General features: G+C 39.3%; 1 protein-coding gene across 4 annotated transcripts in view; it reads right to left on the bottom strand.

The window, feature by feature from the left end:
- metrnla (meteorin like, glial cell differentiation regulator a) overlaps window positions 1–21,667 on the bottom strand; it is a 96,845-nt gene that overhangs the window by 4,050 nt on the left and 71,128 nt on the right. For 3 of the 4 annotated variants that reach the window (XM_067456941.1, XM_067456919.1, XM_067456949.1), the window contains exons 2-3: window positions 13,664–13,726; window positions 5,127–5,515 (exon numbers count right to left, since the gene is read on the bottom strand). In XM_067456941.1, the coding sequence (XP_067313042.1) occupies window positions 5,127–5,515; window positions 13,664–13,726 (452 nt within the window). Of the gene's footprint in view, window positions 1–5,126; window positions 5,516–9,987; window positions 10,402–13,663; window positions 13,727–21,667 lie in introns of those variants that run through there. The other variant, XM_067456930.1, reaches the window with a different exon arrangement.

The following is a 21,667-nucleotide window of genomic DNA, read 5'->3' as shown; positions in this document are numbered from 1 at the left end:
AGACGCAACTGACAAATGCTTTCTCTAACGCTGTCAGTGTTATGAACATAGGACTGACCCTACGAACATTTTTTTTATCTAAATTTAGGTAATACATTCGCTCACTTGATCGCTCACTTGATCTCTCTCTCTCTCTCTCTCTCTCTCTCTCTCTCTCTCTCTCTCTCTCTCTCTCTCTCTCTCTCTCTCTCTCTCTCTCTCTCCATACTCTACTGAGTCTACTCTACACAATACTAGTTTCAATGAACAATATCCATAAGAACAAACAAATGTTTATGTTGCTAAGAGTGGTTGCTAAGGTTGTTGTGCAGTGATACAAAGACTGGGTGAAGCGGTCATAGCCGTTTTTTATCGTGAATAAAGAAGAAATTAACCAATCAGAAATGAGAACTAACCTTTTTATAACGTGTCGAATATTGTTGCAGTGTTTATTTACACCCTAGACTGTAAAAAAATATGGATGTAGTGTCCATGACTTCACCCATAGGATTCTGAAGAGCAGTTCTGAAGCGTGAAGTAGAGATGAGCTGGCCACCATTTTGGCAACGCATCAACGCACGTCACGCTCGGATAACAGAAAATGGGCAAAGAGGCGGGACGTGAGCAGAGCTGAGGTGACATGCTAACAGACAGCAGATAAATGGCTATCCACCTGTCACTCAAAGTGGCCACGCCCTTAATTATGCAGAACTTTAAGGCTTTATAAAATGTAAACAAGTGAGTTATAAAAAAAATTATATCCATCTCACAGTTGTCATGACGGGAAAAATTAGCCGTATAGACAAAAAACACAATTTATACCAGGCTGTAAACATGTTTTTTCTGCTGTAAAGTTGGGCATTTTAACACAGGGCTCAATAAGATTCTGCTCCCTTCTCGAGCCTGTCCCTAGTGGCCAGTCGATGAATTGCAGTTTAAGTCACTTACGTATTGGCTTCAACAGAAACTGGGGGAGTTTGGTTGGGCCAGACAAAATAACAGAAGACACTTGATTGTCAACAATTGCAATGGCGTAGGGGTAAGGAGCGAGTTCAATTTCGTCTATTGACGAACTCGCTCTACTCCCATACCAGATCGGAAACGCATTTATTTATTTTTTTTATTAAGAAAATATTCGAAAAATCAAGTGTTTAGTAATATTTAAGGGTTGGTGTAGGGAGGGCATACTGTCCCAATAAGGTGGCATAAATGTATTAATTTTCATTAATATAATCATTTACACCATAATTACTCCATACCATTTAATGTACAACAACACTGAGGTGCAAATAGTATCTGCCACTATTTAGAAGCATAAATGGCATCTAAATACTATTTATACTTATTTCAAAAAATATTTATTGCTATTTTTACAGTGTAAATTGATTTTGTCATCATTTTCACATGGTATAAATAGCATATTACTAATAATATGCTGCTATTTCCACTTTGTGTAAATTGAATCTATTGCCATTTAATGACAGGGAAACTTTTTTTTAGCAATGCTTGGGCACTTTCCCATTGAGAATGGACAACAAATTTCTATCTGGACACATTAGATTGCTCGTGGGCCCTGTGTCTCACCTAGTTGCCTGTTGACTGCAACATTGCCCAGTGACATTGCTCTAAAAGTTGCCCCTTGTATCATCACCTTCAGTGTAAATAGCATCTATCGCTAAAAAAAACTAAAACCTTTTCACTTTTAGTTGTAGAGTACCAATAGCTGCTGCCATAATGTTATGAAGTGTGGTATAAAGTGTATAGTGTCCGATTAAAACTATACTGGAAGCAAGTGGGAAATAATTTATTTTTATTATATATATATATATATATATATATATATATATATATATATATATATATACACTTACAGTCATTAAAGTTAAATCAACATAATTCATTAATAGGACTCATAACAAAACTAAATCGATCCCATTATAAATCAACAAAGTATTTGCACTGCATGTGCATCGCCAATTGCTGTTTACAGTGCAGGCTAAATAAATCTAGTTTTGATGAATAGCAAGCTTGCTTCCAGCTTAGATTGGGCGTTCGCATGGAAAGTGGGTAAAATAACTGATCTGTTGAACCTGGCCCTTCACATATGAGCAGAGCCGGGCCGGTCTGCTGAGGAGCTGTGGGTGAGGACCAGAGGTCGCACGTTGTCGCAACACGGTGCCAAATCACCAACGAGGCCAGAGGTCATCCAGGAATCAGCTTCGCAACAGCTGGCAAACGCCAGCTCTTCAAAGCTGATGATCTTTCAGAACGCCAGGCCTCGCACAGTTTTGATGTGAAGCTGGGCTTGGAGCGCAGATGGGCTTTTTCAAAAAGCTCTGCGGCGACTCGCATGCAAAAGTTGAAACGGAACCACAGGAATGGGCTGGCATCTGAGTCAGCAGCCCCCAAATTAATGCAACGCTGCTGGGATCACAACCACTTCACACGCTGGCAGGGCGAAAGGAGGGGGGAGACAGTGTCCCAGCTACATCTGGTCCCCCTGCATTCCATGCTAATGCAGAAAAGATTCATATGCCACTCTGCCTGCATCCCAACCACTTCAGAGAGGCGGAACGAAAAGTAATGAAGGAAAAAGTGAGGGAGGGGAAGCCAGAGAGACAGGAGAAGAGAGGAAAAGGAAGGGAAAAAAGATGGAGATAATATGTCCTCCCAACAGCTGGTCTAAGACACATTCCACAGTGATGGAAAGCAACTCAATTCCAGCACAGCAGGTCAGCATTCACGAGGTGAACGCAGAAAAACCCACACGCTCGGAAAAAGGAAAACAGGTCACCTTACAGATCTAACCCGCTCAGATCGCTGAAATCACAAGCGAGCGAATACACAAGCTCTCTGCAGGCAATAAAGGACACATTAAACCATGCACTGTCAAAAACACACAGACACACAGACACACAGACACACAGACACACACACACACACACACACACACACACACACACACACACACACACACACACACACACACACACACACACACACACACACACACACACACACACACACACACACACACACACACACACACACACACACACACACACACACACACACAAAAAGAGTACAAAATTGTACCTTTTAAGGTACAAGTGGCCGTCACTGGGCCGTCTATTTGTACCTCTAAGTCAGGGGTAGGCAAGTTCGGTCCTAGAGATTTGATATCCTCCAGAGTTTAGCTCCAGCCCTACTAAGCCACCACAGTATAAAACTCATGGCTCCCAGCATGCATTAAGTATGTGAGTCACACACAGCACATCTCATCTGTAGCAAGAAATTATTGTTGGTGAATATTCTTTATTATTTTTATTCAGTGATGAGTTTAGTCAAACATTATTCTTCATGATAAATTTTGTTTATGGCTTCTTTTGTTTTAAACAATGTAACAAAAACAACAAACTCTACTTAAAAATTCAAGTCAAACTGCCCGACTGAAGGAAACACTGATCTCCATAATGGTGACCAGAGGTTTTCAATAAAACATCAATATCTAAACCTGTTCATTCTCAATAAGAGCTTCTATAGACGTCTTTCAGGGCTGGAACCAAACTCTGCAGGACAGCGGCTCACTAGGACCAAACTGAGGAAAGCAATGGTATAATTGTACCCTAAGGACCAATTGTGGACCTTTAAAGGTACAGTTATATGTTTTGTACCTCCTCTGTACCTTTTTTTGTGAGAGTGTATATAGACAAATTTGTCCATTTTCTGGACGTAGTAAACTGTCCAAGATGTTACAAAAATGAAGGCCCAACTCTCAAAAGCACTATGGTATTTACACTTTAAGGATATTTTTTATGCTCAACAACATTAAAGTACCAACCTAAAATGTGTCTGTATCCACTATATAAGGGAAAGGATTATATTAAATTGCATTAATGCCAAATAGTCCCAGATTATAGAAACTGTTTAAAGTTACTCTGATTTTACGGTCCCCATGTCTGCAGAAATTTCAGATTTACATGGCAGCTATGAATGCTTTTACCCTCAAGGGGGAAACACGCTAAAACAACACTTTTGCTTTTTTTTGGGAGAGGAAAACAAACTTGCTATATGATGAATCTACATTGCTTTGGGCCCTTCCGTTTGTTATTCAGCAGGTGCACCGCTTGAAATGTAATTTCTGAAACGAGGCTGAATGTTTAACATGATTTTCTGGAGTAAATCACTGATAGAAGCAGCTCAGCGTGAGACCTACGGCACGCAAAAAACATGGTATTTATCACACGGCAAACAAGGTTCAAATCAGTATCGCTTTCCAGGATAAATATGAGCACAGATCTCAGCATCACAGAGGGGTGGATGTTTCCTGAGGTAAAGATATCATCTGTTGCTGGGCATGAAAACATTGGCTACGGATCGCATGCTTTTTAAAAATAAACAAACCTTGGTATTGCGCGCTTTAATAAATGTGTGCCCCATGGAGTCGCGGAAATGTAATGCTTTTTGCTGAAAGAAGCAGCAAGCAATTCAATAGAATTTCAATTTCTGATTTCATTAAAGAATCCAGAAAAATATGCATCACGGTTTCCACAAAAACTGTTTTTTTTTTAAGTCAGCCTATCAGAATGATTTCTGAAGGATCATGTGACACTGACGACTGGAGTAATGATGGCGATAAATTACATTTTACAATGCATTCAAACAGGGGTTACACTTTATGATTGATATTATTCATAGCTATAAGCATGTCAGCTAACTCTCATTAATTTGCAACTTCATGTCAATTAATCTTTAGAGTATTAGTAGACTGTTAGGTTAGGTTTCAGGTTAGTAGAATAAATTAACATGTATATGCAAAGTTACTTGTAAAATGTCTAAAGTGGACTATTGAAGTAAAGTTACACCTCAATTTCTTAGCTTTTTTTTTTTATTGTAATCTGATCAAATAAATGCAGCCTTGGTGAACACGAGAGACTTCTTTCAAACACGAAAACAATCTTACTGTTCCATCAACGAATCCAGGAAATCACTATTGGACTTTTAAGATAATGTCTCGTGGCTTTGAGTCCCTCCCTACAAAAAAAAACTACTTCTAAAGTTTGACATTTCTGTTTTCAGAAAGTACTTCACATGAAAGAAAAATGTGCTTGTCAAGGGAGCCTTTAAAGATCAAGAGAACATCATACCAGATAATGACTGTGGATCTGCTCCTGGTCTGTGGTTGACCAACTCATACTGGAAGGCTGTGATTTTTCGGCTGATGTCCCTTTGAGGCACTGCCTCGATGAAGAGCGCCCCGTCCTGGATGCTGAAACATTGCACTCTTCCCTCTGCTTGATCTTCCTCACGGAGGAGTAATCGAAGTTTGCCCAGCCGGTCCAGGTAGATGTGTGTCCCGCTGGACTCCTTAGAAGGTTTGATGCAGACGGAGAGAAGAGACGCCGCCGGGGACAAGGTGTTTGGCCGGAGGTTGACGATGATGGCCCCTGTGGGGTACAGCCACTCCAGGAAGCCCTGGGCGCAGCGTAGATACACCTGTTCCACATCCCGCGTGTGTCCCTCATGGGTCAGACCACTGCAAGAAGGCAGAGAAAGGAGATATAAGCTCTGATCCAGCATCAACTATTATAATATTACATAACATCACAATCTATTGGAATCAATTGTGAGTTGGAGGTTTCATGCGTTTCATTTGAGGTCTGTTATTTGTGGGTCTGCCTATGTTACATTTGGTATAAAAATACACAGCACACACAAATTAAATGGCACAGTGGACATCTTTTTTTTCTGTCAGATGATGGCCAATATAAATGATAAACACAATTGAACAATAACAAATACGTAAAATTGCATTAAATTAACACCTGTTGATATGGGCTCTTATTTTACACAACATAAAAACAGGGATTAGATTACAAATTAAATACAGATTATTGCAGATTAGTGGTTGACAGATATATTTTTTCGTTGACAATGGTCAATATAAAGACGATAAATAAGACATCACACCGTTAAATTGAAAGCTAATAACAAGTGACCATTAAATCTACATGTATTTACATATTATTTACTGAAATCACTGGAAATCAATCATTTTAAAATGTATCAATTTGAAAAAAAAATGTACATTCTGTAAAATAATCCGGTTTATACTTAAGATAGCAACTTCTTGATTCTGTTAACAAAGAAAAGAAAAAGCATCCATGTTTTGGGCCTTTTTGGTGCCTTTATTGGATGGGACAGTAGATTTTTGACAGGAAGCATTGGGTTTATCTATTTATTCTATCCATGTATTTTAAAATATTATATTTTATTGTTCACAATTAATTTGACTTCGTAATGCTTAATCAAAATGACATTACTGGACCTTCCAAACTCCTCCAATCATTGAAACAACATCTCAAAATCCAATCAACAACAAATCAGTAGAAACTAGTCCCCCTCTTACTTTTTTTCCCCTTTTTCTTTTACACTCAGACATATGCCAAAATATGCAAGAAAAGATCTGTCACTTCTTCTGTTCAACTGTGACTTTAAAACTAAGAATAAAAAAGTAAACGCTGAAACCAGTGCACTTAAATATCTGATAAATCTGTGACTGATCAGTTCAGATAATGCTAATTTAACATACAAAACACAGTGAATACGACCGTTTCAGCAGTGTCTAAGTAAATTTTAATCAAATTTGTCTCAATACATTTATCAATAAAGTTCAGTGCCGTCAAAATAAAAGTCCCACTTATGACCAAACCAAAAAAGGCCACATATAATATATCAGCCAAGGCAATATATCGGTCGACCACAAGCTCAAAAAGGTCGAAAGTATGGGCCAACATATTGATCCATAACTGAAAAAAGTCAATTTTTAATCAAATTTTTGTATGTTTAACATGTATGTTTTAGTACTGTCAAAATAAAAGTCCCACTTATGACTAAACAGAAAAAGGCCAAATGTTGGCCAATATGTAAAAAATGCTTTTCTTACTCAGTATTTTTGTCTTGTTTTAAGTCCAAATATCTAAAAAAAATTCTTATATTAAGAAGCATTTACAAGACAAGCAAAAGTTTTTGTCTAGTTTTGGGGGAAAATAACTCAAATAAAAGTTAAGTGAGCTTTTGCTTATAATAAGATCTGACAATGGGGTAAGCTAAATAATCTTGTTTTCTGTTTGAATTAAAACAGTATTTTTTTGCAGTGAAGGCAATATATTAGTCGACCACTAGACCAGATCATACCTGTCAAGTATCCTGTTTTGGCTGGGAAAGTCCCGTATTTTACCCTTCTTTCTTTCCCGCCGTCCTCCCATATTCGTATTTTCCCGTAAATCTCTCGTATTTTAACCTGCGTTATTAAAAAATAATAATACCGGAGTAAAAAAAACAAAAAACATTTCCAATCTGAGCTCTGTAACTAGCCTCGTGATAACTGCCATCTGCAGTAGCCTACAGGTGGCTGTTGTCGCGAGGTTAGTGTGTGAGGTCAGATGACGAGTGACAACGCGGGGAAAAAACAAAACAGAGACGGATGATGGACGTAACTAACGATAGAGTCGGAAGGCACTCCTGGCAAAAAAAAAAACAAACTCTTGTATAAATACCTTGATCAATGGGTCAGCGAATTTAATTTTCTGAAGAGGAGAAGGTGGGGGACAGTCACGCGTTTTGTAAGTTTTTTTTGTAACTTCGGTATTCACTGTTTATTTATAATCAAATTAGCCTCTTTTTTTTATCAAAACACTTCAGAACTGCATGAAATATAGTTAAATACAATCATATGATGAAATATAATCTTTCAACTAAGCACAATTTTCTGGGATTGGCGGATCCATGAACTCTGCCAAAACAAATGATTTCAGAAGGCAGCATAATTATTTTGGCTACTGTCTGGAAGCAATCACACATTGCCTTAAAATACTGGAAGGGAACTGGCACTAAGTTTTGTAACAGGTCAGCCGTCAAACATCACTGCGATGTATTACTTACCAAATTTTGACCGAGTTACAGCTGGTCAATTTGAACAAATAACTACTCAGATTAAACAAAGCAAACCAGACTGGTTTGACGCAAATGGCGGCATCTCACACTATTAGGGTAATCCCCTGAAGAAGGGTGGTTGGATCTTTTGTCAGCTTTACTTTTAGTGGCCTTTAACGCGAAACACAGCAAAGGAAACTTCAAACATTAGGCTGATTGTTCGGAACTGTCTGCGCCTGAGCCGAGTCCAAAGCTGAAGCTCATATGAAAGAAAAGCTTTTCTCAGGGCAGGAAGAATGAAGTTAATGTCTTTTCACACAAGGTGTTAAGACCCACGCGCAAGGCTTACTGCATGACCCGTCACGTGCAGGCATGCGCACACACATACACATTAACCGTCTCTCATTTTTCTTCTCTCCTTTCCAACGCTTTGGCAAGATCCAACACTGGCATACTGCCGTGGGTAGGATTTTTGAAACGCAAGTCAAAGGCTCCTAGGACACGCAGGCCTCTCCGCAGACAAGCGCAGAGACAGTAGCCGAACCCGGAGCATGCAAGTGCAAATGCAGGTCACGCAGTGTACCTCCCCTCGCTTTCAACTCCTCAAAAAGACGAGGAGCTGCATGTCCGGGCAGCAGTCCTGCCGCCGCTGTCCGCCGGCCACACAAAAGCCTCCCTTCCTCTACTTTTAGACATCATCTGCGGTTCTGAGTCTGTGGCCTGATGTCAGTTAGGCAGAAAATGAGCCATCTGCTTCTGAAGTCTCCAGCGGTTCTTCAAACCAGAGATGAATTTAGGCCCGCTGCAATCGGGGGGCGCCCAGACCCCAGATTAAACTCTCACCAAAATGAGAGGTGAGGACCAAAACTCATGTGGAGCCTGGGGTGACGCATATGCGGAGCAGACTCGCAAGCTGCCGTGGCCTCCTTTATAACGGCTCCTCTTTAATTAAGAGCATTTGAAATGCAGCTCCGCCGTAATGAGAGGCCGCACGAAGACCTGGCAAATCAACAGCAGATTATGGCTGCGCACTCAGCCTTTTTATTGTAAAGACTTCACAGAGACCCAATGTATGTTATGATTATGATTTTTTTTTTTTTTTAAAGCAAGAGAGCTATTGTTGAGGAATAATATCAAGCGCTGTTATGAGATGAAGTTATGTGGCATGAACTAAACTCCTCACTAGCTAAAGATTCATTGTCGACTCAACCCATCTCTTTCACATTTAACTGCTTGAAGGCTTTAAAAGCTGATAAGATATTAAACTAAAAGCTTCTCGGTTTTCTAGAAACATCATCAGTATTGCAGTCTGAGTGTGTAGGCGATAGTTTATTAACTCAGGCAAAGTTAAACTGTCTAAACAAACAAAGAACCGAGTGATTTGCATATTACACATGAGAGATTAACTTGGGTTAGGTCAAACCAGGAGCAGAAATGAAATCACTGCTCAGATAGTTTCTGCTTTCAGGTTATGCCAGTGAGGATGCAAAATAAAGTTGCTGCCTTAAATTTTTTAAGAACAATCAACTTGGATGTTTACGTAATTTCAGCGTTAATTATATTAAACTGACTTGAAAAAACGAGTTGAATCTTGTAGAACTTATTTTAATGAGTTAAAGCAATGTAAAAACATATGTTGTCATACTGATCATATCTTATTTTACAGTGCACATAGGAGTAAGGAAATCTAAACTACCCAGACCAAGAGAACAGTTGATAAAATGTAAGAATATAATGATAATGTTAATTAAAGCAGACTGTAACTTACACGACCACTCTTAAAAATAATACAAATAAGAAATACTACTCAACAACTCATAAATCTGATGCTACTACTGCTCATGCTAAGACTTCACAACATACTGTAATAATATGAATAATTTTTTATACTTGCTTAAGTAGTAAACAATGTTTTTGTTTAAACTTAGCTCAAGGGACATCTACCTAGGGTTTTAAAGAGTTAACCCTCCAAGTGCAATTTAACGTACTAAATTCAAAATGATTTTACATTAATAAACGAGTAATAAGGAAGCACTTGACGATTTATATGTAAACGTTTGAAGGGTGTCTCACCTGCCCCTCCAGCTGCACTGGTCGCTTGAGTACTGGGAGCGCGCAATCCGACACAGAACTACAACCGACAGCAAATACGCCAAGAACGGCGAGAGCATGTTTGTCCCAGCGCTGTCTATTTCTCCTCCAGCGCGATACTACGGAGCTCTGCTTTGCAGGTGTGAAATTTAACAGTCCAGCATCGGTGTTTGCTCTACATCGTGTTTTCCCTTTAGTATCGTTTCTCTCTCTAGTCCGTCATTTACTCAAGAAGCGCAACCAAAGCCGAAAGTCCGAGAAGCGCGCTCGCTTGTTCACTCATGTCGCGCGCACTGAGCACTGGGCAGCCGCGCGCTCTATACTCCAGTGGAGACGGTGTTGAGGAATCCGAGCAGAGAGCTCACTGAACTTTGAAGAACGCGCATGCGCAGTGACCAGCAGTGCTACTCCACTGGAGGCGCGTTCCTCAAGAGTTCAGTGAGCGGATTCCTCTGCGCGTCAGCGCCAGCTGACTGACACAGGACGCATGCGCAGAAGCACTCTTTTTTTGTTTTTTTTGTTGAATAAAGTGGCTCCTTTGTTCAATGAAACGATGGTTAACGTTATAACATATTTACATTAATTAATATTGTTGCTTTTAAGTACACTAATACATACCAAATCTTTAAAGGTGCTCTACAGCACCTTTTTCAAATGGTGCTATGGTGAACCCATAAGAGGTGCCATTTTGTACTTATACATAATATTATTTATATTAATATTATTATATTTTGCTATATAGCACAACATCTTTAAAGGGACGATCAGAATCCTGAATTGATACGCTGATTCAACCGTACTTCAAATCTTTGTTTTGAAATCGGCCAATCACTATATAAGTCGTTATTTATTTTTTTTGTGCACAAAAACTATTCTTGTCGTTTCTTAAAATGATTGTAGAGCCACTGTAGTGAGATGGGCTTTGTAACGACGTCTTTAGTGCCTTTATGGGTCTTGAGAGAGGAAATGACATTGGTGTCAATGAAGGCCTTTCTGAGACATCGGATTTAAAAATAAAATAAAAAAAATCTTCATTTGTGTTTCAAAGATAAACGGAGGTCTTACTGTTGTCGAACAACATTAGGGTAATTAATTATTGACAGAATTTTCATTTTTGGGTGAACTAACCCTTTAAAGGGGCTTAAAAAGTTTTTTTTTTGTACAACAGTGATGCTATATAGCACATGTACCACCCCAAAGAATCACTGAAAAACCGCTAAAGAACATTAGGGGCTTAACATGTTCTATAAATGGCAACAGTGCTATATAGCACCTCATTCAAGGAACTGCCCAGGAACCACTGAAGAGCCACTGAAGCACCAAGATTTGGTGCTATGCAGCACTTAAAGTGGTTCCCCTGATTACGAGCCAAGAAACCTTTTAGTCCTATAGCACCATTTACCGTTTAGCATATACTTGTTTCCCTCACAGAATAAAAGGCTCAAAAGCAAAGAATTGTATTTATTTAGGCCTATTTCAAAATATAATAAAGCAAGATATACATTGGGATCTAAAAGTCTGCTAGTATTTGCTTATGATATTGCATTCTTCAATATGTTTTGATAATAATGGAATATTGCAATATTTATCATACACAACTTATCCATAAACATCCTTTTAAATTGATGTGCCCTAAGAAACTCTAATCAAAATGACTTCCCCTCCCTCTTGCGTGAGGATGGGACAATCTGTCGCTCACATGAGATCGACCAATAGCAAACCACAACCATCCAATCAATTCCCCATGGACAAAATGAAGTCCCGTCCCACATTTATTCTTGTTTGAGAAGCTGTTTCGGATATTTGTAATATATGGCAAGAAAAAAAACTATGGGAACTTACATTTCATACTGACTTTAATGTTTTTTTTTAAAACATTATTTCTAACGTAACTAAAAAATTATATTATCAGCATAAACATATGTGAATTCATTTTATTGCACAGGAATTTACATTTGTGTACAGGTAGCACAAACACAGCAAAAAAAGTGTTAAATGAACACTCTTTAGAGTTTATTTGCCTCCACACTCAAGTGTGTTAAAAAATTACAAAAAAATAAATAAAAAATAGCAAAAATAGCAGCGTTAAAGGTAATGAGATAATTAAACGATTGAGAGGTGATTGACAATTAGTGACGAACACCTGCTGTTAACAAGTAGATTCGCTGAAGGGAAGAGTCACCATTTTGATGATTAGTGTATGCTTTAGTTGAGGTTTTGACTTTTACTTTTAAAACAATTTCTTTTTTTCCTGGATTCTTTAACTGTGTTTATAATTTGTTGTGATAAAGAAATCACAGAGAAATTGTCTTTAGGTGTCCTTATATTTTGATAGTGGCATAATAATCATGTAGTTAACTGAGATAATTCTTAGCCCAATCTTTGATTATATTTATGTCACAACATAACCAACAGGACCTGGTTTGTATAAATTTCCTCTTGGTTAGTCTCAGACACAATCTAATATTAAAAACTAAAACTAAAGCAAACACTGATCACCATAATGGTGACCTAAAAAGGTGACTCTTCCCTTCAGTGATTCTGCTTGTTAACAGCAGGTGTTCATCACCAATTAGACCAATCATTGCTCAATTAATCACTTAATTATCTCTAACTTTAACACTGTTTCAGTGTTGCTTTTAACACTACTGAGTGTGGACTCAAACTCAGAGGTGTGTTATTTTAAAGGGATACTTCTCCGTTTTTTTTATATTAAACTATGTTATTCCCTTAACTAAAACAAGTTGATACATACCTCTATCGTCTCAGTGCATGTACTTAATCGCTCTGACGCGCGGTGACGATCTGATAGCATTTAGCTACCAGTTCATTCACTATGGTACCAAACAGAGATCAAGTTAGAAGCGACCAAACACCTCCACGTTTCCCTATTTAAATACAGTTACACGAATAGTTGAACAATCAAGTATGGTGACATAAAATAAAACGTGGTGCTTTTCTAAGCGGATTAAAAAGGAGAACTTTAATGTATGGCGGAATAGCACTTCTGAGAGTACTTCGACCTGGCGCAATAAAAAGTCCTGGCTGAAAAATCCTCCCTCACATCTCCCCCTCCCTCTCTCATTTATGTTAATAGGAGGGATATGAATAGTTTAATATGAAAAAGTGGTGGAGTATCCCACTGGGGTTTTTGCTGGCCTTAAAATATGAATAAATATGAATAAATATTAATCAAATGGAAAAAAGAACATTGATTATGATAAGAACTGTAACATGTAGACCTGAAGAAAAGGCAGTTTGCTAAGACAATTATTATGTATTTAAAGAAACATATTACCCTCAGTAAGGTGTGCAAATCACACAATATGTGCTATAATGATGCCTCATAATGTGGCATAAACATTGCACAGACTTAAATGAAGTAGTAATATAGAGACCAACACATCAGAGACTTGTATGGGCTCTTTTTTGACTTGGGTCAGTGACACTCAAAACACACTAGCATTGTGGCAGTAACTTTCCTACGAACAAGAAAATGTAAGGATCTAGTTTTTCAAATGAAATGTGATATTCTATTCTTTAATCATCGTCAAGCGTGCAAGAAACCCGTTAGGCAAGAGAGACTAGAGGTGTCAGAGACAATTATTTAGCATTGGTTTCAGAACACACTGTGATTAAGAGCTGTTTGTGACCGTACTTGTTTTGATACAGACGCACTGCTGGCCTGCCGCTGTCTCTCAGGATAATGACACAGCTCCTCCTTAAACGAGAACAACATGCATGTCAGGGCAAGCAAACCACAACTCAAAGACACCTGCAGTTGTGTTCCTATATAATACCCTCTCTGTGTTTGTCTTTTAGGAGACCACAGAGCAGAAGAAAGCAGAACATATGCATAAGTAAACAGTTCATATATACAGTTCATCTTAGGTTTCAGAATCCCAAGAGTACGTCAAACCAAGCCACATTTCTGACTTCTGATTGCTAATGGATTCTGTTTAGTGTTCAAGGACCTCGGGCTGACTGTGCCCCTCTGTGTTTACTTAAAGGAAAAAAATCTAAATGTAAAAATATATCATTGTTTATTCAATCTCATGTCATTCTAAACTCCAATGCTCTTGTTTTTTTTTCATTGAACACACACAAAAAAAGACTTTTTGAAGACTCTTCATACAGATATTTTCCATACAACAACCAGTTTGAAAGTTGTAAATCAGTGCTGTTATGGTTTAACAAAACTAAAATAAAAATTAGTGCTTTCAAAGCGATTTATCGTGATTAATCACATCTAACACACACACACACACACACACACACACACACACACACACACACTATACTATATTATTAAACTGAAAAAATAAGATAAATAGAACTAACACCAGCTAAAATCATAAACAATATTTTTAAATATTAAAAAATACTACAATAGTGTACTAAAATAACACACAGAAAACACTATACAATCACAGTTACTTTGATAGAAGCATAAAAATAATACATATGGCCTTCACATAAAAACTCTTTGTGCAAAGAGTTAGTACACCCAAAAAACTAAAAAAAAATCATCATTTTTAATAACAGAATATCCTCATCTATGGAACACAATGTTTTGAAGACATAGATAAGGAAATGATGACAAACCATACAAGAAAAACAATAAAAAGCAAAAGCTCCAAATAATAACATACAGGAAATGAATTCATGTGACTCAGCTAATGGTGATCACTTAATATAATAAACAGTTTAACATCCAGGCCTTTATTCATTCTCAAATTAAAAACTAATCCCAGCATGCAAACACAGACTTCATCAAAAATCAAATTTGAACATTCACTGCTAAAACAATAAGGACATTAGTTTATGTTTGAGGTTCGTGATTTAAATCAATCAATGAACCAATCATTCTACTAACTATAAATACGTTTGCAACTACATGTCAATATACTCTCATTAGAAGATTAGTAGAATGTAAAAAACGTTAAAAGAACGTTAGGCTAGGATTCAGGTAGGTAGAATAAACTGACATGTAGTTACAAAGCTACTTTTAGTTAGTGGAAGTGGACCATCAAATCCACCTGAAACCGCAAAATCCAATTCTCTAAACTAACAGGAGATTCATAAGGAAAGAGCTAGAGTTTTGGGCAGACTGTTTTTGGTTTCTGAGTTATTGCCTAATTGCAGGCAGGGATTGAGTCACTGAGCTCTTGCACATCCAGTTTCTGAGCTGAAAAACAAATGCAGAGTGGAGTTAACTGCAGTCAAGGTGTGTGAGTTTTGTGTGTGTGTGTGTGTGTGTGTGTGTGTGTGTGTGTGTGTGTGTGTGTGTGTGTGTGTGTGTGTGCAGGAACACGGAAACCAGTTCTGAGGGAGAACTATGCATCGTAGTATGACATCATTACTCACTGATTCACTTACGAGATTTTTTTTCCTCACGTTGTAAAGTGAGAACCAAGCCCTCACGGAGATGAACATACCAAAACAGTGAGGCAGGAAATGAACCAACCAGCTGTCCTGTTCCAGTGCGCTGCTCAGGGAAGATGTAGGGGAGGCAGTGCTGTTTCACAATGCCAGAAATCACAGCAAACGTCAACCAGACAATTGTGTTTGATAAAATGCTGTTATGAGCTCCGAGAGGAGTGCACTTACAAACAGGGACTGAAGCAATGCATACTTGTCATATTTCTAGCACCTGTACAGTATCTATAAACCAGATACCTTGCATTCTTCAGTATGTTTTGAAAACAATAAGTTGATCTCTCCGAAAATGAAAGACAAAGTGGACTGAATCTCATTGGCTAAGTTCAATACCACTGTATGACCTTAAGTCTAGTGCAACATAACGCTGTGTCTGTCATCCCTGGTTGTTATTACTCCCGGTAAAACTGCCATCCATTCAGACATGTTCAGAAATAGGTGCTTTTTTTAGATTTTAATTTCTGGATGAACATTTCCTTGAGTCCTGGCAAAAGCACACGTCATTTAAAACCTGTATGGCATACTTTCCTCTGTGGAACACAACATGAGATGTTTTGAAAGACTTGAATTGGTCCCTCTTGTCCATTTAATTACGGTCCCTTGGGATAAAGGAAATGCGCTTAACTGTATTGAATGTACACTTGGAGTATACTTTAAATCTTAAAAGCATATTTTTCAAAAACTCTACATTCAGACAATATAATATTCATGAAAATGAAATAAAAGGCCAATTATAGGGATAGTTGACCCAAAAATGAAAATTCTTTCATCAATTAATCGGCCTAAATCCATAAGAGTTTTGTCAACTTTCCATTTTTGGAACACAAATGAAGACATTTAATAAAATCTGAGAGATTTCTGTTCCTCTATTTAAAATGTATTCTGTCAAAGTTCGGATGGTTCCAAATGTTCATAAAGAGTGACAGTGGTTGTAAAAGCAGTGGCGTGAGAGGATTCGAGACTGCGCAACTCGGAAGCATAAAAGGCGGAACGACGACAGTGAAGGACGAGAGAGGACCAGGCCTGAACTTTATGTTGTGTTTTGTTGTGTGCGCACAGCAGTCATTTGTGAGGAGGCTGTCGTATTTAATTTTAGTTTGTTAATTCATTAAAGTTGTTAAACGTTCAACGGTTCCTGCCTCCTTCTTCCCATATCAACATACTTTATTACAAAAAGAAATCCATATGAATCGAACGGTTTAGTCCAAGTTTTCTGAAGAGACATGTCCACTTTGTATGATAAACAGATTTAATTCAAGCTTTTATTCACATACAAATATGAGCAAATGTGCATAGCATGGAAGCTATAAACTCCTCTTGAGACTTGATGCTGGCTTCTACTGATGAAACTGCAAACTATTCTTCTGCAGTTTCTGCAAGAACCAATGAGGTTCATTCTCGTGTTACGCAGCACGTTTGAGCTTCAGCAAGAACCAATGAGGTTCATTCTCGTGTTACGCAGCACGTTTGAACTTCAGCAAGAACCAATGAGGTTCATTCTTGTGTTACGCAGCACGTTTGAGCTTCAGCAAGAACCAATGAGGTTCATTCTCGTGTTACGCAGCACGTTTGAACTTCAACAAGAACCAGTGAGGTTCATTCTCGTGTTACGCAGCACATTTGAGCTTCAGCAAGAACCAATGAGGTTCATTCTCGTGTTACGCAGCACGTTTGAGCTTCAGCAAGAACCAATGAGGTTCATTCTCGTGTTACGCAGCACGTTTGAGCTTCAGCAAGAACCAATGAGGTTCATTCTCGTGTTACGCAGCACGTTTGAGCTTCAGCAAGAACCAATGAGGTTCATTCTCGTGTTACGCAGCACGTTTGAGCTTCAGCAAGAACCAGTGAGGTTCATTCTCGTGTTACGCAGCACGTTTGAGCTTCAGCAAGAACCAATGAGGTTCATTCTCGTGTTACGCAACACGTTTGAGCTTCAGCAAGAACCAGTGAGGTTCATTCTCGTGTTATGCAGCACATTTGAGCTTCAGCAAGAACCAATGAGGTTCATTCTCGTGTTACGCAGCACGTTTGAGCTTCAGCAAGAACCAATGAGGTTCATTCTCGTGTTACGCAGCACGTTTGAGCTTCAGCAAGAACCAATGAGGTTCATTCTTGTGTTACGCAGCACGTTTGAGCTTCAGCAAGAACCAATGAGGTTCATTCTCGTGTTACGCAGCACATTTGAGCTTCAGCAAGAACCAGTGAGGTTCATTCTCGTGTTACGCAGCACGTTTGAGCTTCAGCAAGAACCAATGAGGTTCATTCTCGTGTTACGCAGCACGTTTGAGCTTCAGCAAGAACCAATGAGGTTCATTCTCGTGTTACGCAGCACGTTTGAGCTTCAGCAAGAACCAATGAGGTTCATTCTTGTGTTACGCAGCACGTTTGAGCTTCAGCAAGAACCAATGAGGTTCATTCTTGTGTTACGCAGCACGTTTGAGCTTCAGCAAGAACCAATGAGGTTCATTCTCATGTTACGCAGCACGTTTGAGCTTCAGCAAGAACCAATGAGGTTCATTCTCGTGTTACGCAGCACGTTTGAGCTTCAGCAAGGACCAATGAGGTTCATTCTTGTGTTGCGCAGCACGTGTGAGCTTTAGCAAGAACCAATGAGGTTCATTCTCGTTTTACGCAGCACATTTGAGCTTCAGCAAGGACCAATGAGGTTCATTCTTGTGTTACGCAGCACGTGTGAGCTTTAGCAAGAACCAATGAGGTTCATTCTCGTTTTACGCAGCACATTTGAGCTTCAGCAAGGACCAATGAGGTTCATTCTTGTGTTACGCAGCACGTGTGAGCTTTAGCAAGAACCAATGAGGTTCATTCTCGTTTTACGCAGCACATTTGAGCTTCAGCAAGGACCAATGAGGTTCATTCTTGTGTTGCGCAGCACGTGTGAGCTTTAGCAAGAACCAATGAGGTTCATTCTCGTTTTACGCAGCACATTTGAGCTTCAGCAAGAACCAATGAGGTTCATTCTTGTGTTATGCAGCACGTTTGAGCTTCAGCAAGAACCAATGAGGTTCATTCTCGTGTCATGCAGCACGTTTGAGCTTCAGCAAGAACCAATGAGGTTCATTCTCGTGTTACGCAGCACGTTTGAGCTTCAGCAAGAACCAATGAGGTTCATTCTCGTGTCATGCAGCACGTTTGAGCTTCAGCAAGAACCAATGAGGTTCATTCTCGTGTTACGCAGCACGTTTGAGCTTCAGCAAGAACCAATGAGGTTCATTCTCGTGTTACGCAGCACGTTTGAGCTTCAGCAAGAACCAATGAGGTTCATTCTCGTGTCATGCAGCACGTTTGAGCTTCAGCAAGGACCAATGAGGTTCATTCTCGTGTTACGCAGCACATTTGAGCTTCAGCAAGAACCAATGAGGTTCATTCTCGTGTTACGCAGCACGTTTGAGCTTCAACAAGAACCAATGAGGTTCATTCTCATGTTACGCAGCACATTTGAGCTTCAGCAAGAACCAGTGAGGTTCATTCTCGTGTTACGCAGCACGTTTGAGCTTCAGCAAGAACCAATGAGGTTCATTCTTGTGTTACGCAGCACGTTTGAGCTTCAGCAAGAACCAATGAGGTTCATTCTCGTGTTACGCAGCACGTTTGAGCTTCAGCAAGGACCAATGAGGTTCATTCTTGTGTTGCGCAGCACGTGTGAGCTTTAGCAAGAACCAATGAGGTTCATTCTCGTGTTACGCAGCACGTTTGAGCTTCAACAAGGACCAATGAGGTTCATTCTTGTGTTGCGCAGCACGTGTGAGCTTTAGCAAGAACCAATGAGGTTCATTCTCGTGTTACGCAGAACATTTGAGCTTCAGCAAGGACCAATGAGGTTCATTCTTGTGTTACGCAGCACGTTTGAGCTTCAGCAAGAACCAATGAGGTTCATTCTTGTGTTATGCAGCACGTTTGAGCTTCAGCAAGAACCAATGAGGTTCATTCTCGTGTCATGCAGCACGTTTGAGCTTCAGCAAGAACCAATGAGGTTCATTCTCGTGTTACGCAGCACGTTTGAGCTTCAGCAAGAACCAATGAGGTTCATTCTCGTGTTACGCAGCACGTTTGAGCTTCAGCAAGAACCAATGAGGTTCATTCTCGTGTTACGCAGCACGTTTGAGCTTCAGCAAGAACCAATGAGGTTCATTCTCGTGTTACGCAGCACGTTTGAGCTTCAGCAAGAACCAATGAGGTTCATTCTCGTGTTACGCAGCACGTTTGAGCTTCAGCAAGAACCAATGAGGTTCATTCTCGTGTCATGCAGCACGTTTGAGCTTCAGCAAGATCCAATGAGGTTCATTCTCGTGTTACGCAGCACGTTTGAGCTTCAGCAAGAACCAATGAGGTTCATTCTCGTGTTACGCAGCACGTTTGAGCTTCAGCAAGAACCAATGAGGTTCATTCTCGTGTTACGCAGCACGTTTGAGCTTCAGCAAGAACCAATGAGGTTCATTCTCGTGTCATGCAGCACGTTTGAGCTTCAGCAAGATCCAATGAGGTTCATTCTCGTGTCATGCAGCACGTTTGAGCTGCCACAAGGACCAATGAGGTTTGTTCTCGTGCTTCAAGCTAGTACGGCTGAGCTTCAGTTTATGTTCGCTGATTAATGTTTATATGAAAAGAGTAAAATTCTCCTTTCGTGTTTTGAATGAAAAAAGAAGTCATTTGGGAATGGAACAACATGAGGAAGAGCAAATAATATAAGCCTGTTAATCTTAAATGAACTAATCCTTTAAACAATAAAAGTAACAGCAGAGTTTCTACGGAAGCATTGATCAAATGCAAATGGTACATTGTAAGCACCTAGAATGACATTTTGTATGTGAATGTGTGCACTTTTATATTACTCAGCCTGCTGCACTGTATCAGCCGTTTTAATGCTTTCAAGCTGTGCGTCAGTCAGCCATCAGCGAGCTCATACCTCACTCCCACTCCTTTCCATAAATCTCCACCATCCCTCAGCCCAAAAGCCTCTCCAGAGGAATTCTCTGACAAAGAAAGACTAACCTTAACAGGTGAAGCCTATTGCTTTTTAATGCCGATGCCACGTTAGTAACTCTCATCGTGTTTTGGCACAGTTTAAAATACAAATTAAGTGTAGCCTGTGCCATCAGTCATCTCTTTAAAAGGATTGTAAATGATTATAATTACGTTCCAGGTAACAATTGTTCAGTTTGTTCCAGATAATTTGTGTTTTTTGAGAGAGAATTAGTAACAGCTGGGTGTGGGCGGGAGCTTTACTAATGGCTGTTGTCATAGAGATAGCATTAGTAATCTTGGTTTGACTCATCATCTTTAGGAGGGGCTCTTCCTCTTTTCAGATCAGTATCGCCGGACAGATTTTGATACGGCCCCTGTGGTGAAGAAGTGGCCTCCTCTTGGCCGCCATTCCAACCCTGGTGTGGGAGGAGAGATCATTATTTGCTTGCTGAAGACAATCATTTTAGATATGCTTGAACTGCAAAGTGGGCAGACCATAAAAAGCGTCAACCATTGGAGCAGCTGATGGCAGTGGACAGGCGTGGAGATCATAGCGTGTGGGTGAAGCATTCAGTTCCTCGTAAAGTCCCAGAGACTTTCCTGGCTTAACATATAACATGCTTCTGTTTTAATTTAGATTCATCTGCAGCACATCCACAGTTTTCAAGTTACAAGGAGTTTTCTTTTCTTTTTTCTTCACAAAGGGAACAGCAAACCTCTGGTTTCTTTCTATGGCTTTTGTTCATGGCTGCAACTTAACTAGAGGCCATTGATGAGTTCTTTGAAACAAACTGAACTCCAAAGCAAATGTTTTCAAAAGATGCTTTGATCTCACACCACAGTTTTGTCTGATGGGCTCATGCTATTATAGAATTGGAAATGCTTTCAGATTTTTTAAATAAAAAACATTCATAACAAAAAAAAAAAAAAAAAAAACATAAATCAGTGGCCCCAAAAAGCTTTTTAAGAAGAATTCTGGTCAAATTCTCACGCATCTGCAATGCATGAGGGAAATGCAACTAGCTCAATGTAAAATTCATTCAAGATGATGGACAAAGAGAAAATATCCTTGATAAATATAATTGTATGTGCAGTTTTATTGGGATTATGTTTGTTTTTTCCTGTCTGCCTGCCCATTTGTTTTCCTAGTTAGTTTTCTTGGTTGATAATTAGCCATACACCTGTTCTGTTTTACTTTGATTACTCTATCTGTGTATTTAATAGCTTAGTTCTGTCTGTT

This window comes from Pseudorasbora parva, chromosome 2 (assembly GCF_024679245.1).
Source record: "Pseudorasbora parva isolate DD20220531a chromosome 2, ASM2467924v1, whole genome shotgun sequence".
Lineage (NCBI taxonomy): Eukaryota > Metazoa > Chordata > Actinopteri > Cypriniformes > Gobionidae > Pseudorasbora > Pseudorasbora parva.
This window is presented reverse-complemented; position numbering and strand designations above follow the sequence as displayed.